The 17,241-nt window shown below is 42.4% G+C and overlaps 1 protein-coding gene across 3 annotated transcripts in view; it reads right to left on the reverse strand.

Moving 5' to 3' along the window:
• Positions 1-17,241, reverse strand: part of LOC147016953 (unconventional myosin-Va-like) — a 100,328-nt gene that overhangs the window by 47,732 nt on the left and 35,355 nt on the right. For all 3 annotated transcript variants that reach the window (XM_085846194.1, XM_085846193.1, XM_085846192.1), the window contains exons 7-12: positions 17,032-17,113; positions 16,354-16,458; positions 15,800-15,912; positions 11,061-11,326; positions 4,519-4,600; positions 4,204-4,344 (exon numbers count right to left, since the gene is read on the reverse strand). In XM_085846194.1, coding sequence (XP_085702320.1) covers positions 4,204-4,344; positions 4,519-4,600; positions 11,061-11,326; positions 15,800-15,912; positions 16,354-16,458; positions 17,032-17,113 — 789 coding nt within the window. The remainder of the gene's footprint in view (positions 1-4,203; positions 4,345-4,518; positions 4,601-11,060; positions 11,327-15,799; positions 15,913-16,353; positions 16,459-17,031; positions 17,114-17,241) is intronic.

The following is a 17,241-nucleotide window of genomic DNA, read 5'->3' on the forward strand; positions in this document are numbered from 1 at the left end:
GACTTCAAAGGGCCCCTGCCGACCGAGACAGACAACAGATACATATTCACCGTTGTTGATGAATATTCAAGGTTCCCTTTCGCATTTCCGTGCTCGGATATGACCTCGGGCACTGTCGTGAGATGTCTGTCTGACCTCTTCGCTATGTTTGGGAAACCTTCGTACATACATTCAGACAGAGGGCCGTGTTTCATGTCGGCCGGGCTAAAACAATTCCTACTAGAGCTCGGCATAGCAACTAGTCGAACGACGGGTTACAACCCACAGGGTAACGGGCAGGTGGAACGTTATAATGGAGTTATTTGGAAAGTTGTAACTCTGGCGCTGAAATCGAGTGGACTGGGCCCCGAGCGGTGGGAGGTTACTCTTCCCGACGCTCTGAATTCCATCCGCTCTTTGCTCTGCACGTCCACCAATGCAACTCCTCATGAACAAATGTTTACTCACCAGCGACGTTATGTTGACGGTCAAGCGGTGCCCAACTGGCTGACCCATCCCGGTACAGTGTTCATGAAACGCCCGGTACGACAAAGCAAGTATGAACCCCTGGTGGAGGGGGTCGAACTCATTGACACTAATCCAGAGTATGCTCATGTCAGGCTCCCGGATGGCAGGGAGACCACTGTGTTGGTTCGCCATCTGGCTCCCTCAGGTACTCCTCCCGCAGGTACACCACCTTCTGGCACTCCTCCTTCTGACATCCCCTCCCCAGGTGTTCCCCCCCAGGAACTCCACCGGGCGACGGGGCTGCCGCGTTCCACCCGAGAGCGATCGAGGAGTCATCCCCGGCACAAGTCGAGGCTCACCAAGAGGATCGGGAGCCTCCCTCAAGTGAAACTGCCATTTACTCCCGGAGAGGTCGACGAATAAGGCCCCCTCGACGACTCAATCTGTAAAGGGGATTATCGGCATTCTCGCTGCTCATGCTCCTATATGCTCATTATATCATATATCGATGCTCATTTCCATGCTCCTACAACTCAAAATAATCACTGCTTGGCATGTATGCTTCTGTAGACCTATTAGTCCGCGTTGCTTGAAATGTATACTCCTATAGTGCTAAAGCAATCATGGTGTGTAAGATGGGCCCCTAGTTGCATTTTAAAGGTGGGGAGAATGTGGTGAATTGAGGTGAATTGAGGGACATGACGCGGGATCACATGTTGTGCGTCTCGCGTATAAGGGGAGGTCTCCGCGGCATGGAGTGATTGTCCCCGGGGCATTGCCATTTACATCGGCTGTTCACTTGATGCTCGTTGACTGAAGGTGCTCATTGACTGGTGAGAATGGAGATTAATCATTGCAGACTAAATTCGCGTAAGCACGGAGTTCGATATAATCGCACATGTATACGTTACTGCTTATGTACTCCTCGCTGAACCTGTATTCCCCGGTGTGCCCACAGAAGCGGCTCCAATCAAATGGAATAAAGCCTAAACTCTGAAGGTTCTTCTCTCGCTCTCATTTCACTCTCTGGGGTCTTACGGCATTTCCTTGGTAACCTCATTGGGGTCTGAAGCCACCATCTTTTTTGGCTTGCTCAACCATGCCTTGACTTGGAACAGGCCACAATGATTTCTTCATGATAAAGTTCCCCCCTCCCCCCCAACACCACTTTCCTCACTCGTATCAAATGCCTGTTCATCATAGCTACGAATTGTTGTGTACATCACTTTTGTAAGTACTGTACTAGTTTTCAAATTAAGAGCTTGGAGCGATTTCATGCATTTTATGATAAGATTTTCCACGATCTACTCTCACGAACTAATTAAAGTAGATCATAAAAATATTTCGCTTTTGAGGATCGGATATCGTCCGGATTAAATGTGTTGAAATCTGTTGTGAAATGTGATAATTTAAAGAAATACCGAGTCTTATAACTAAGCTGATATACCTATTTACTTTAAGCAAGCAAGGCTATGTTCCTTCTCCATACATACACAAGAAAATGTGAAATTTCCAAAGCATTAACAAAGAAAAAAACCCAACAACAACAACAACAAAAAAAACATCCTTTTCTTCTCTTTGGAAAATTCCATTGAGTGAAAAAAAAGATAAATTTAGGAACGTGCCAAAATTAACGAGCTTCATTGAGCCATATGATTTCATGCATTCACTGCTAGACCTGAGGTGCCCCGTCTCCCAGAGGGACTGCCTATCCATAGTATCTGTCTATTTTTGGAGGTTTTATGAGGTGCTCGACAGGGAATCAAAGCAAATCTGGTAACAAAAAAAAGACGTTTAAAAAAAGTTGTAACATTTGTGCAGACCCTGAACCGATGTACGAAGTGATGCATGCACAGACGAGCAGGCAAAATGGTTCATTTCATGGGTGATTGAACTTTGCGAGGTCTCCAGCGTTGTTCTGTATTACACAGCAACTCATTTGTGGATAAAATCATTGCATTTCATTAACTGTTGTGTGCATGGTGAAGACAGACTTTAAATTTAAAGGAATCCTTTGTGACATGCAGTGATAACGTGGCCAATCGTTCCTTATCAACCATTGAATTGGAGTGCTTGCATGAGTGCTTAAGCCACTCGCTGAGCTTCCAATGTCAATAGCGGTACTGCACCATGTCACCCTGAGCGAATTTTTTAACTCACTGCAGTCACTTTTGCCACACCAGTGGTCCATCGCCCTGAGCGAGTTGTTGTGAAACAACACCATATGAATGCCATATTAACATGTTTTCTAAATTAACAAGCCAATTTTTTTTTCATCCCATCACATGCAGCTGTTTATAAAGAACTCGACGACCCGTGAACCCGTTGGGTTCCCGTTGTGACAGCAGTTGATTAAAAATATCATTTCAAAAAAAGATAGCTCCAGCGAACAATACCACTGAGGTTGTTTGCATTGATCAAATTCTCCCGAAGAGTACTTGGCTGAATCGGGAATCGATTTTTTAATAATCTTTTTCGTTGCCCGATTTGAACGAAACTTGATACTGCACACCGCAGGAGAATGGTAAGTAAGGTGGCCCTAAAATTTTTGTGCTATTGTGGACCGTTTTGGCTATATTTTGGGAACATACATACCATATATACAATATGAGAGTTTTAGTAATATATAGATAATGTTTGTGATCATATCCCTGAAATGTCGATATAAATGCAACGTTGTTTTTCAGTGAAGCAACTCTGGATTGTTTACATTAAGTACTGTAGTTGGTAATCACAGACTCCAACCTGTCAATTCCTGAAAAATTGCTGATATTGGCCAAGCGGTGTGTGTGTGTGTGCGTGTGCGTGTGCGTGTGCGTGTGTCTATCACAACATATTATCTCTGCTAACTCCCCTACCTCATTTATCTTTCAACCTTGCTCAAACTCCCTCCAAATACAGTGCAGCACCCTCCTCCCAAATCTCCTCTCACTCTTTGTCTGTCGAAGGACATATCTGGATGGTGGTTATGTCTCAACGGTGTTTGTCTCCGGACACATCCAGGCGGTATGTCTCAACGGGAGTTTGTCTCCAGACCATGTTTATAGTATGACTGGTCAAAAATGGGTTTCAGACATTATTTTGTTTCCATCTTCACTGTTAATCTATGCAGAATCATTTTGATGAAACGGTATGAATCGTAATTAACGCTCCACCACACTTCTGCCTTCTCTTCCTCTCACCGTCTTCCCTTCCCTCACCCCTCCTTGCTCCCCCTCCCTCCTCTCCCCTGCACCTCTTCACTCTCCCTGCTCCCTCTCACCCACCCCTCTCTCGTATTACTGTCATCGAAGTGATGGGTGGTATTTGCTCGTAACAAATTAAACCTGTCACCAAGTGTGGTGGTTTTTAAAACTTTTTTCAAATCAAGAGTCTCCTGCTTTTGGAGACGAATGGGACCACTTTAAAGTTTTGTGCCTTTACTGGTGTGGAACTGTACAAAGTAAGCCACGCATAGTTACAAGAGGTTGGCAATAATTCCTGTAGTGGGTAATATCAAGTGGTAAGCAAAGGTGTTCCTCAGTCAGCGTTTTTAAGTATGAATTTCTTGCTGCATGAACAAATAAATAATAATAATAATATAAAAATATTTCAAAAGCTATAATTTCAGTCTCAAACGTTGTCTCAGACAAAATATGCTGCTCAGGTGACGTGGCAAAGAAAAACTAATAAATAAATCTCCACGTCAACTTTTTGGGAAACTTGAAAATTCTGCAAAATTAACCAATGATGACTCGTTCCAACTATCCTGCTCACCCGGCAGTCTTCATCGAGCAGGTCAAGGACACCAAGGTGGCCCTCAATGAGGTCAATACAGGGCTGGTTGTCATAAAAGTCAATGAGAGTCCATGGAATCTCTTCCCTCATGTACTCCTCCTGCTCCAGCTTGAAAACATGCTGCAGACACGATGGGATGGAAAGCTGTTATAATATACAACACGTTAAAGGAACCGTTTTTTAAACAACTGGTAAAATGAAGGATGTGACCAGTGCATCAAATGGGCAAAGGTCTAAATTTCCAACTTGCAATCACCGAACACTCATGAACCACTTCCTTTAACTTCCACTCACCAAATTGAACTGTTGCTGAAGTTTTTCATTGGCATAGTTGATGCAGAACTGTTCAAAACTGTTCATTTCAAACGTTTCAAAGCTGCAAATAAATGACACTGTCATAATCATAATGAAACACTATCATTCATGGAAATTGGACTACATGTGCAATCAACTTCACAACTTGTGGCCTTGCAACATTCCAAAATGCCATTATAAAACGGCAACTATTAGTCTCCTGCAACAATCCCAGGTGAAAATAAATGAATAAATAAATAACTGGGAATTAATTATAAATAGGCTTTGCAAAAAATTAAAGGTTGAATCCAATCTAATGCAAGAGAATGAGCAATATTTGCCAAAGAAAATATGTGTCCCCCCCCCGCCCCGCCCCCTTCACTGAAAGAGTGAGACTTGGGATGCCAAGGCTGAATTAACAGGTGGTCAACTTGACAGTAGGTCAACAATTGGGTACAACCAGCAAGGGAATAAATAGAGCAGTACCTGTGCGGAAGGACGAAAGTCCGAGTATTCAGGTCCTTGGTACTTCCAGTCTTCCTCTACGGATGCGAGACTTGGATTCTGACCAGGGATCTGAGGCAGCGACTTAATGCCTTTGGTTCCAGGACTCTTCAGAGAATCCTTGGCTATCGCTGGTCGAACTTTGTGTCCAACGAGCGGTTGCTGAGAGAGACTCAAATGAGTTGTTACCTGCATAGTCCATGAGCATCAGCTGCGGCTGTATAGACATGTGGCTCGTTTTCCTGACGCTGATCCTGCTTACCAGATTCTCTCAGTGAGGGAGCCTCATGAGTGGAGGAGGCCAATGGGCTGACCACATGCCTCGTGGTTGCAGGTTGATCGGCATCTCAAGGAGACGGGGATGGGCCAGGCATCTGCCTGGGGAATGGCCAGACGCAGGCCCCTGGAGTACCGGCGGAAAGTGGGTGCAGTGACGTACTGCTCTGGTGCGTGCTCCCATACCTGACCTGATGGTCGGTTCCCGACCCACTGCGTTGCGGAATTATCTGTGGGACGGCTTCAATGGCTATCATTTATTTCAATAGTAATGCGTTTATTTCTGGCTGCCATCGGTCTTCCTCTCAACCTAGGAACCGAACCCCCACTTTATCATTGGCCCTTGGTTTCCACAATCATGGTTTTTAGACTGGAATTATTTCTCGAAAAGGGCCCTGTATAAGGCTCGAGAAGCATTTTTTAGTAAAAGTTGGGAACATGACTTTTTAACACAATTGAGGCATGCTGAATTTTGAATTTTTGACCATCTAATTAGCATAAACAAAATGGCTGCCAAATTGACAATTTTGGGCACTTTCTTGGGACAGGCACTAATACCAGCGCAATGCTAATCTATTTTACTTGTGAACAACTGTTAAGTTGTTAAGGGCTTGTGTAGGCCCATACTAATGATTCATTATTGTTTGCAGGCTACAATGGATCCCGTGATTAGCTTGAAGAGGACGTCACCTGTAGACTACAGCCTGTGCATTTTCTGCCAAACACATAAAGCCAGAAAAAAATACCTGAGTGAAGCAACTGAACATGGACTCAACACTCAGAAATGCAGCCTGCAGCAGAAATAAAGCTGAGGGACTCCAAAAATATCGACTTAATTGATCGTCTTGAGAATGCATTAGATTCTGCCACAGCCATATCTCTTGTGCGGCACAGAATGTGTTATGCCCACTTCACGGACAAGAGTAAAATAGAACGTCTTCAGAGGACTCAGAGTATTCAACAGAGGGAGCAGGTTGCAGTTCAGGTGTTCCAGGTGGTAACAGGCGTTCATTGCGAAAAGGTGTGCAGCCAGTCAACTGGAGCCTTTGCATTTTCTGTCAAACTGCAAATAAGAAGGCACGACTGATCTCCGTCATGACTAAGCAAATGAGTGATCAAATAATTCAAGCCTCACATCTTGACTACAAAGTTGGCCTTCGACTGGCAGGAGTGATTGACCTAATTGCAGCTGAAGCCAAATATCATCTGCCTTGTCTTAGCGCATTTAACCGGTCTACCTCCTAAACAAAGTAGGAGTCAGCAAATATAGACCTTGCCATGACATGGCTTTGCCAAGAGCTCCATCAATCAGCTGACAAAGGACATGTGATTCTTCTGGATGATGTATGGGAAGGGTATAAGGAGCTTGCTGAGGAATCTTCAACCATGATTCAGCCGTCCTATCAAAGCAGAAGAGGAGCATTCAAGGAAAAGTTGCAGTCACAGCTTGGGGACATTTTCAATTTCTTTCAACCTCTTGACAGTTGTATATCAGAACGAAAAACCGTATTTATTTTCACTAAGTACCAGCCAACAGCAGTTTTGCAGATGAAAGCAGACACAGAGGAGAGTGAGAAAAAGTTAGCCTTTCCTAAGTATGAGCCCCAGGATGACATTTTCCTTTCACTTGTTCATGTAGCTATGAAAGTCCATGGAGACATGATGGAAACTCCAGGACACAAAGGGTTCTCTGTCAGTGAAGAAGATGCTATAGCATGCATTCCCGAGAATATATATATATATATATATATATATATATACATATATATATATATATATATATATATATATATATATATATATATATATATATATATATATATATATATATATATATATATATATATATATATATATATATATATATATATATATATACCTGGTGTTGGTGCAGTGGTTAGGACAGCGGCTTGGGATCCAAAAGGTCCTGAGTTCAAGCCCCGTTGGTCCACTGAATTAATACACCAGGGGGTTGACTCAGCCTGTCATCCTTCCGAGGTCGGCGAAATGAGTACCAGTGTACTGGGCCAGTGTATACCCCGGGTAAAAAAGGTATACCATATCCCTGTGTCGTAAGAGGCGACCAGGGTTGCGTCAGGAAGGGCATCCAGCGTAAAACATGTGCCAAATCACTATGCGGATCATATGGATGATCCGCTGTGGCGACCCCTATCGGGAGCAGCCAAAAGAAGAAGAAGAAATATATATATATATATATATATATATATATGCTACTGAGACTGATCGTTGGTGGCCAGGCATCCCTTGAAGATGATAGACCTGGGAACAACGAAGAACATGTCTGGAGCAGAGTTCTGAGTGTGGCACAAGATCTTGTCCACTGCATCAGTGGTGGCAAAAAATGGACTCCAAAACATGTTGGTCTTGCAAGTACTCTTCATCAAGCTATGCGGTCAAATGACCTCGTACAATTATTCAACAAGGCAGGGCATTGCCTGAGTTACGAACAGGTGTTGCAAGTAGACACTTCCTTGGCTGAGAACTCTCAAATCATTGGACAAAGCAACTGATGCAATCATTCCACCAAACATTGAGGCAAATAAATTCATCCACTACACCTGTGATAACAATGACATCCTTGATGAAACACTTTATGGAAAGTATACATTCCATGCAACTCAAATGGCAGCATGGCAACGAAGCCAAACAACTGATGCTCCTCTTAAAAATCTCGAGCTATCCACAAGACATACTTTGATTGTGCCAAATGGCCTGGAGGAGCTGCATCCTGTCAGTATATAATTCGTGGAAAATGTAAGCCAGTATTCACAGCACCCGTCGATGAAGCCTGCTTCAGCAAATCTGAGGAGGACAATGAGTATGCAAGACAAGCAAAAGCTACAGACCTAGCTTTATTCATGTGCCGTCAAAATTCAGAGATAAAACCTTCTTGGACACTATTCAATCAGTCATTGCCATCAGAGGAACCAGAACAGACAGCAGTAGGATATTTGCCTATAATCCTTGCTCCCGCTCATGAGTTGGATACTTTGAATACCGCCGTGAACAGATGCATGGCAATATCTTCACATTTTGGACAGGAACATACAGTCCTCACAGTCGACCAAATGCTGTACTGCAGACTTATGGAGCTAAAGTGGTCTGTTCCAGAATACCAGGATAAGTTAATACCTCGCCGAGGTGGCCTTCACGTATCGATGAACTTCAAGGTCATAAGAGATCATATGAATGGTTCCGGACAAGCTGAAGTGTGGGTGGAGAGTGGACTGCTCGGGCAAGGTACTGTAGAACTTGTTCTGGCAGGAAAGGCATGCAACAAAGCTATGAGGGCACACAAAGTGACTTTGCAAGCCCTGTGGCTTCTCCTGATGCCAAGCCTTCTCTCCTTTGTTGCAGAGGTGGACGAGGACTGCCATGCTTGCATTTCCAGGATGGCTTCTGATGACGACCCGCAGAAGATTCCAGAACTGATAACATTTCTGGATCAGGAAAAGTTCAGGAAGCTCCTGGATGATTTTGTTGAGAGTAGATCTGATGATGTGATCTTCAGCTTCTGGTGGCAATATATGGACATGGTCGCTATACTGCTGCAATACACTCGAGCTCAGCGTGATGGCATCTGGGATCTCCATCTTTACTCTTTCAGTCTGATGTTGCCCTACTTCAAGTGGTATGGCCACCTGAACTATGCACGATGGGGTCCAGTGTATCTAGTGGAGATGCATCAGCTTCCAGAACCTGTTTTAACAGAGTTCCAAAGAGGCAATTTTGTAGTCAAGAGATCGGTCACAAGTTCAGCCAAGTAGATTCTGACCAGGCCATGGAATGGATAAATGGCACAGGCAAGAAAGGAGGTGGTATCATTGGTATCACCAAGGCGACATCAGCTCTGTGTAGGTGGATACTCTCCTTTAACCTGAGATCTCACATAACAGAACAAACCCAGGTCATGTACAGTCTCCACTGTGGGAGTACAGACCTTCACAACGAAGCAACCAAATCATGACAAACAAGAGACAATGATGACTATAATTCTTTACTTTCCACTTTCCAGGGATTCAGTGTGTTCTCATCTGTATCACATCCAGGTACGTTGCAAAACCTTGCTATGAAAGACCTAGCAACAGAGTCAATTCAAGACTCACTACTACGTGCCAAGGAGCTTGGACAAGAAGTCAAGAAATTTGTTCAGGACAGGTTGATTGTGGCTGAGCAATGTGAGAAAGCCACATGTTTCAATCCATGACCATCTGCGCAGGAATAACGCCCCAACGTTTGCCACTTTATACAAAGTGGTTAAAACACACAAAGGACAGACAAGAAAATTGTTCTGAAGACAGACAGAAATGGCCTCCGACGTCTAATTACTGCCTATGAGTCGGGTCGGCCAGTTCATTTGCCATCTGTACTCAAACATGAGCGTCTTCGGGTCCCTGTATCCCTTGCCTGTCCCAAGAAAGTGCCCAAAATTGTCAATTTGGCAGCCATTTTGTTTATGCTGATTAGATGGTCAAAAACTCAAAATTCAGCTTGGGACCAGGGCTGGTCGAATTGAGCATACCTTAATTATGTTAAAAAGTCATGTTCCCAACTTTTACCAAAAAAATGCTTCTGGGATGCACATTTCTCAGAAATACGGCTAGTCTATTTAATGAACGCAGCATTTTGCAGGAACCTAACCCCCATGATATTGGAGAGTTTGCTGTACTATATATTGTTTTGGCCACATCTCTCAACGGTAAAGAAATACTTAAATTAAAAAAAATCTAGGATCCAAAATTGGATTTGGTCTTCACTAAAAGCCAAGTAACAAACAGAGACAGACAAGGGTGAAAAAAAAAAAAAAAAAAAAACTTCCTTCAGTGGGCAAAGGTAAAAATAGAAGTTTATTATAGATTTTAATATAGCAATTGGATGACGGTCAGAGATTGCCAATATCTGCAGGTCGTGCTGTCAGTACAAAGGAGGTCATTTGTTATTAAAAATAGAAGTTCAACCTTGGTCAATTTAGTTAGCTCAAAATAATATTGGGTATACAGTCAACCTGCTGGCGCCGTCCGACGACGACGAATACACCAAAGCAACTGTTTGCAAAAATAAATAAATAAAACTTTTGAAGAACATCAATTTGCCACAAGTCTGGCTGATTCGCCATGGCGAGCGTATTGGACAACCCTGGTCTAAGGAGTATAAAGAGTTCCAGAGGGTCCAAAGATTTAAAAGTCAAGGAGTCCAAGTGGTTTAAAAGGTGTGAAGGCTCTAAAGGTATGTTACAATAGTCCGTAATTAAAGACGTAGTCAAGGTCCAATAACATATAATTAATAGACATACGCACATGGGTCGACAAAGACTTCACCTCGATGAGGGTTCACAGTCCAGTGTTTATCCATTTTATATACGGTACATGAAAGATATTAAGTGAATCGGATGAAAACACGATTTATGTCACCTTGACCTTTTGACTTCAAAAATAGGCTTCCAGCTTGTCACTGCCCCCACTAGGTGGTCAAGTTCCATGAAGATTGGAATAAATAACAGACCAGACCAACCAATATACCTGCGAATCTTCGATTTCGCAAGTAACAGACAAACATGATCTCCATCCACCTTCAATGGCAGAGATAATTACCGAGCAATATATGCAATACTCAGATGGACTGAGAAGTTGACATCAACACCCGTCTTGGACATCGGAATATTTCCACCTCAGCTCAATCACGACAAAATGGTTGTTAGGTGGCAAACAGATCAACGTGTCAGTAATCAAGATGTGGCTTACCCATAGATGTCCAAAACACCAATGGATGAGTGCTCTTTCCCAACAGAGCGTAATGCTCGATTGATTCGGGAAATGATCCACTTGAAGAGGCACGTGTACATGTGCTTGGCAAGGGCGTTGCGGGCATTCAGAGCCTCCGTGCAGAGCATTGGCTTCACATACGTTTCACTCGTCGTGCAAATCTTACGGTGGCACAGCCATTGAGCCATCTGATCACGTTCCAATCCCAAAAGATGGGAAAAGGCCTTCAGATGAGGGTCTGCACGCTGCATGGGTGAAAGAACAGTACAACACAGGCCAAGCTGACAATCTCAATTACATGCTATTTTGTTGGACTGCTCACATAACCTTTGAACCTGCTGAGATTTGATGTGCACATCAAATTAAAATAGAAAAACCTTGTCCAAGTTACTTCAAACAAATATTCTTGTGTTACAATCCCTTACAAAATTTTTTCTGCGATAATTTTTCTGCGATAATTACAAAAATCTGCGATAATTTTTTTGATGTGATGTTATCGAAATCAGATCAGAACTCGTACATCTTTAAAATCAGTGCATACAAATCAGATGGCCACATTAGCAAGCTTCGCCACCATCACGATTCCGGGCAACTGAGCTCGGAGAACTCAGATGTGCCAGATGCATTAATGTTCACGTGAAAACTGTGGAAAGGTTTTACTCCAATCCACCAATTGTACATAAACAACTCGGTCTCCCTGACTTTAATGATGGGTTTCATCAAATCCAATGATTTCCTGTGAAATGCTCAATGTAAAATCATACCCACCATTATGTGATTTAGCACTCAATTTGAGGTACCAATGACATAACTGTTATTTTACCCTTCATTGAAGCCATATTATATAATTTGTTGAACAATATTTCTTTCTACACTACTTTCGTGTGAGCCCATATCTATTGTATACTAGCAAATACAACTTGTCGTTTCACTGACGGGGGGGGGGGGGGTATTAAGGAGGGGGTTGAGAGAGGAGGGAGAGAAGAGAGGAAAGGGGGGAACTAAGGAAGGGGGGAGAGTTATGCTTCACCAAACATTGCTATACTGTGGGAGAGAGACAGAGAGACAGAAACGTGAGGGGTGGAGGTAGGGTTAGTAAAGAGAATTATATGTAATGCTTAATGACTGAACACACACAAAAACAAACTCATGTCAGAACAGCCCTACACACAATGACAGTTTATAATGTAATCTGCTGGCACATCTGAAAAAAAAAAAAAAAAAAAAAAAAAAAAAAAAAAAAAAAAAAACTTTGTCCCAGTTCCAGAAAATTTGTGGAAACATGAACTGAAAGTAATCACTGAAAGCATGGAAGTACCAACTGCTCACATACGACCAAATGATCCCATCGAGCGTGAACATTGAAAACAAAGCGTTGCGATCACAAATCATACTTAGCCGCACAAAAAAGAACAAAAAATAAACAGCAGTCAGAGACTGCTACTTACGAAATCGTCAACTTGACCTCTGACCATGTCTAATAAAAGCTGTCTCGAGAGAAGGTAGCAACGCAAACCAGAAGTTTCTACGATGATTCTGTACCAAACCATCAAAAATCGTAACGTCGACCGAAGCAAAAGTCTCCATTTCTCGACGCAATTATTTAATATTATTTTATCAGTCACAAAACCGTAATATTCGGCCATCCACCAACAATCTTTACGTAATCCGACGGCTTAGCAAGTCAGGCATGCGACGATAACCTTTATTGGGATAAAAAAATGACAAACACCATCTTTGTCGAAAACACCGTCAGCGCGCACACGCAAAACCTTTATGTGACTCAACGACGCGTCTGCTCGAGCGCGCTGCAGCACGTGATGAACCGTGACGCGGCGAGTGAAATTTTTTTTATACAATCTTAAAACGTCTCCAAAATATCCGATTTTTTACCAGAATTTCAACAACCAAGTGTTAAGCATCCAAAGCAATCGCAAAAACCGAAGACAAAATTAAAATCGAACTTAAAACGAACTCGAAACGTCGACCGAAACAAAAATACTCCATTTCTCCACATGAATTTACGGAATTATGTTTGACCTCACTGTGACCTTGACCTTTGACAGATTTTAACCAAAATCTAATCAGCACGAGCCATCACCCTCCTGAATCACATGGTGTAATTTGACATTGGTAGCTTCTTCCGTTCGAGTTATCGTGCCTACAAACAAACACACGAACACAAACAAACAGAGGACGGAAGTCATCAATATACTTACGAAATCTTTAGATTTCTTAAGTAATAAACAAGCAGTCATAGACCGGTACTTACGAAATCGTCAACTTGACCTCTGACCTTGTCTAATAAAAGCTATCTCTAGAGAAGGTAGCAACGCAAACCACAAGTTTCTACGATGATTCTGTACCAAACCATCAAAAATCGAATGTTTGACCTTTGACGGATTTTGACCAAAATCTAATCAGCATTAGCCATCGCCCTCCTGAATCACGTGGTGTAATTTGTCATTGGTAGCTTCTTCCATTCTCGAGTTATCGTGCCTACAAACACACACACACACACACACACACACACACACACACACACACACACACACACACACACACACACGACAGAAGTCATCAATATACTTACGAAATCTTTAGATTTCGTAAGTAATAAAAAAGTAGGCATTGCTGATTGAGGTGCCAATACCAGTGATTTTGGACTAAACAATGCAGAAATCAAGAAAATGACCAAACACCAAGACCTCAAGAATGAAGTGAGAAGATCCTGGAAGATGAAGAATGCCAAAGTTGTACCAGTGATAGCTGGACCTACAAGAATGATGACAAATAACCTCACAGAGATATTAAACATAGGGGCAATACACCTGGGCGCTAACCTGGTAGTGGCTGGATAAGAGAAAGAGGTAACCACTGGAAGGCATGGATGACCCACAAAATATGTAATGGAGAAGAAAGTAAATACCTATGGATGTTTTTTTAATGCCATGAACAAACCTTGGTACATCACAGGTGATAAAGGTTGTGGTGGTTGGGGTCAAGTTTCATCGAAATTGTGTGTGTGGTTTCAGAAAAGAAAGCAAATACATATTTTGGGGGGCAACCCCCCCTCTCCTCATAGACCTTCCAAGACCACAATATTTTTTTTAATGTCGTGAACAAACTTTAGTACATCATGGGTGATAAAGGTTGTGGTCAAGTTTCATTGTAATTGTATGTGTAGTTTTGGAGAAGAAGGCAAATATATATATTTTTTGGGGGGGGGCAACCTCCCTTAAAGGCAGATTTTTCTAATGTCGTGAACAAACTTTGGTACATCATTGGTGATGAAGGTTGTTGTGAAGCTTCATTGGAATTGTGTGTAGCGTTTCCGAAGAAAGCAAATATCTCTTTGGGGAGGCAACCTACTCCTCCCCCCCCCCATAAACTCCCTCTGTAGACCACTTCTGAAGGCTTTTTTTTTTAAATGCCATCACAGGTGATGAAGGAGAGAGAGGAGATTGGGCCCATACTCTGTGCAGAGCATTGGTGCTGCTCAAGCAGTCTCCTTGACTATTGGGCACAATCCTGGATGGGTCGCCACTCCGATACAGTATACCAGCATGCTGGCATTCATTTGATTAACCTCGGAAGGATGACAGGCCGAGTTAACCCCACCTGGTATTAATTTAACAGCTGAGCGGGATTTTAATGCAGGACCCGAGGATCCAAAGCCCGCCACCCTAACCATTAAGCAAACACCAGGTGATGAAGGTTGTGGTCAAATTTCATTGAAATCACATGTGTAGTTTCCCAGAAGAAGTTACCTGTATTTGTGGATGGATAGACAGATGAACAGATGACGCACCATGCCATAAGCTCCCTGGAACTACTTTACAGGTGTGCTAAAAACCATCACTGGGAATATTATAAGAAACGAATGACAGTTGGAAGCTGTCCGGGGTTCAGTGACGATCCTGAAGAGACCCTCGGTACAAAAAACTTTGAGAACAGAAAACTTCACAGCTTTGTCCATGAATCGTGACCCCTTCCTGAAAAGAAGGGGGTTGCTTTGAGCCCACCCTGGGAGGACTCCATTACACATTCTGAAACCCACATATGCAGATACCAATCGACACACACACACACACACACACACACACACACACACACACACACACACACACACACACACACACACACACACACACACACACACACACACACACACACACACACACACACACACACACACACACACACACACACAGCAATTTTTCAGGAATCGGCAGGTTGGAGTCAGAATCCTGACCTTTTCATTTGATAAATGAAACTTGATTTTACTTCTACAATTAATCACTTTAATATTGAACCGATGCATGATTTAACCAATTCATCAATTGTTTGGATTAAACATTGATGTTCGTCAATCTATGATGACGGTCAACTTTAACATGGTCATGGTCCAGTCGTAAAATATGACTACCTCGTTATCATTTGACGTTATGTACTCAACTATACTACTTCACTTATGAAAGGAAATTCCACCGTTTCTCCTCCTTCGGTTGGTACAACTGCAACAAGCGCAGCTTTCCGGCATCTTTCAAGTATTTCAAATGCAATTTTGCCAGAACGATGATGGCGGCCAAGCTTTCTTATCTTGCCATGATTTAATTTAACTACGCCCTCTCGTGTTGAAATGCAACTATGTTCATGAACCACGAAAATGAATAAATGAAATATTTTGTGACAATGGCTTCCAAAACAGAACTCACATTAACAAAAGAGTTGTCACCGTCCTTGTCATTTGAGGCAATTCGTACATTCCCCAAATGCAGCACCGCAGACAGAATCTTGAAAAGGCTTCTCTGATGTGCAGCATCGATTCCTTCATGTTCCAGGTTGGAAAAACATGAGGAATGCATTAGTTGGTCCCCATAGATTCACAATTATTTATTTATTTAATCTGTCCGGTGTTTACATACAAAATCTAAGATAATGTGTGGAAATAAGATTTATCAACCCGAATGCCACACGCATTTGTCCGTTCCCTAATAAAGCTTATTTTAACTTGTGTGAAAGTATAACGACGTCCATCAATGTCCATCCTGCACAAGCTCCCACATGAGCTCAAGACAAATTGTATTGAATAATTTTTTTTAAATAAAATAAAAAGCAAGACAGGCTTACCAAAACAAAGGAATTAAAGGGGATATGTTACTTTAACATTCATCTCTCACGATTTAAAAATAAATAAAATAAATAAATAAAAGCGCAGAAACCTAAAATTGCTATTTCGCACAAACTGAGTTATAGGCAAGGGTCTTACCCAACAGAGAGAAAGCTTTACACGTCTTCTCAAATTCTTCACCATCATTAACACTGTCAATCATAGTAGTTCCATGATTAGTGTACAAAAAATCCTCGGCACCTCCTGAAACATGCAAAGTGCAGCATTGGCAAATGCATTAAAAGACGATGATATTAGGATTAAGGCACAGTGGGAAGTTAGGGTTTATCCGTTTTTGTTTTTAATCAAAAGTTTGTTTCCTAGATGATAGCTTGTGTATATAAACTGGATCTTTAACACAAGATGACTTGAAAGGGGATATACACACACACACACCACTCACCACACACCACACACACGAGAGGAGGTTGAGAATGACAAGCAACCAACACAATCTTATGCCGATCTGACAAAGGCAACAACATTAGTTGGAAGAAGAAAGGAAACTGAGGCGCAGAGTCAGCATCACGAGCTAATAACATTCAGAATTGGGGCTGGGGGAGGTAAAAATGTGGCTTCACAGCAAAAATCGGAAAGAACACACCCAAGGGTGATGCCAACTAAATGTGCACAGAAAGTGAAAACTCAGGCTCTAAAATATCCTTCTTTAAATTAGTTTAATGTCCTTTTAAAAGAACGGGACATGGGCGAGTGTGGATTTGGGATGGGTGTCCATCATGATAGAATACAGGTCAGAGGCGCATGCAATTGACGTACCGAGCATGAGGTCATCATACTGAGGATGATCTGCACAGGCACATAACTGGTAGAATACATGATAGTTCCTCTCCTGTTCTGCCTTCAAAACAACAATGAAAAGCATGTTATAACATACTTTAACAGTTCAGAAGTTCCAAAACTGACAAACAAGGAAGCAGAACCCCCCCCCCCCCCAAAAAAAAAAAAAACTTCAAGTTAAACCTTCAG

Source organism: Eptatretus burgeri, chromosome 11 (assembly GCF_056783735.1).
Source record: "Eptatretus burgeri isolate ZD-2024b chromosome 11, Ebu_testis_v1, whole genome shotgun sequence".
NCBI classification, from domain to species: Eukaryota; Metazoa; Chordata; class Myxini; order Myxiniformes; family Myxinidae; genus Eptatretus; species Eptatretus burgeri.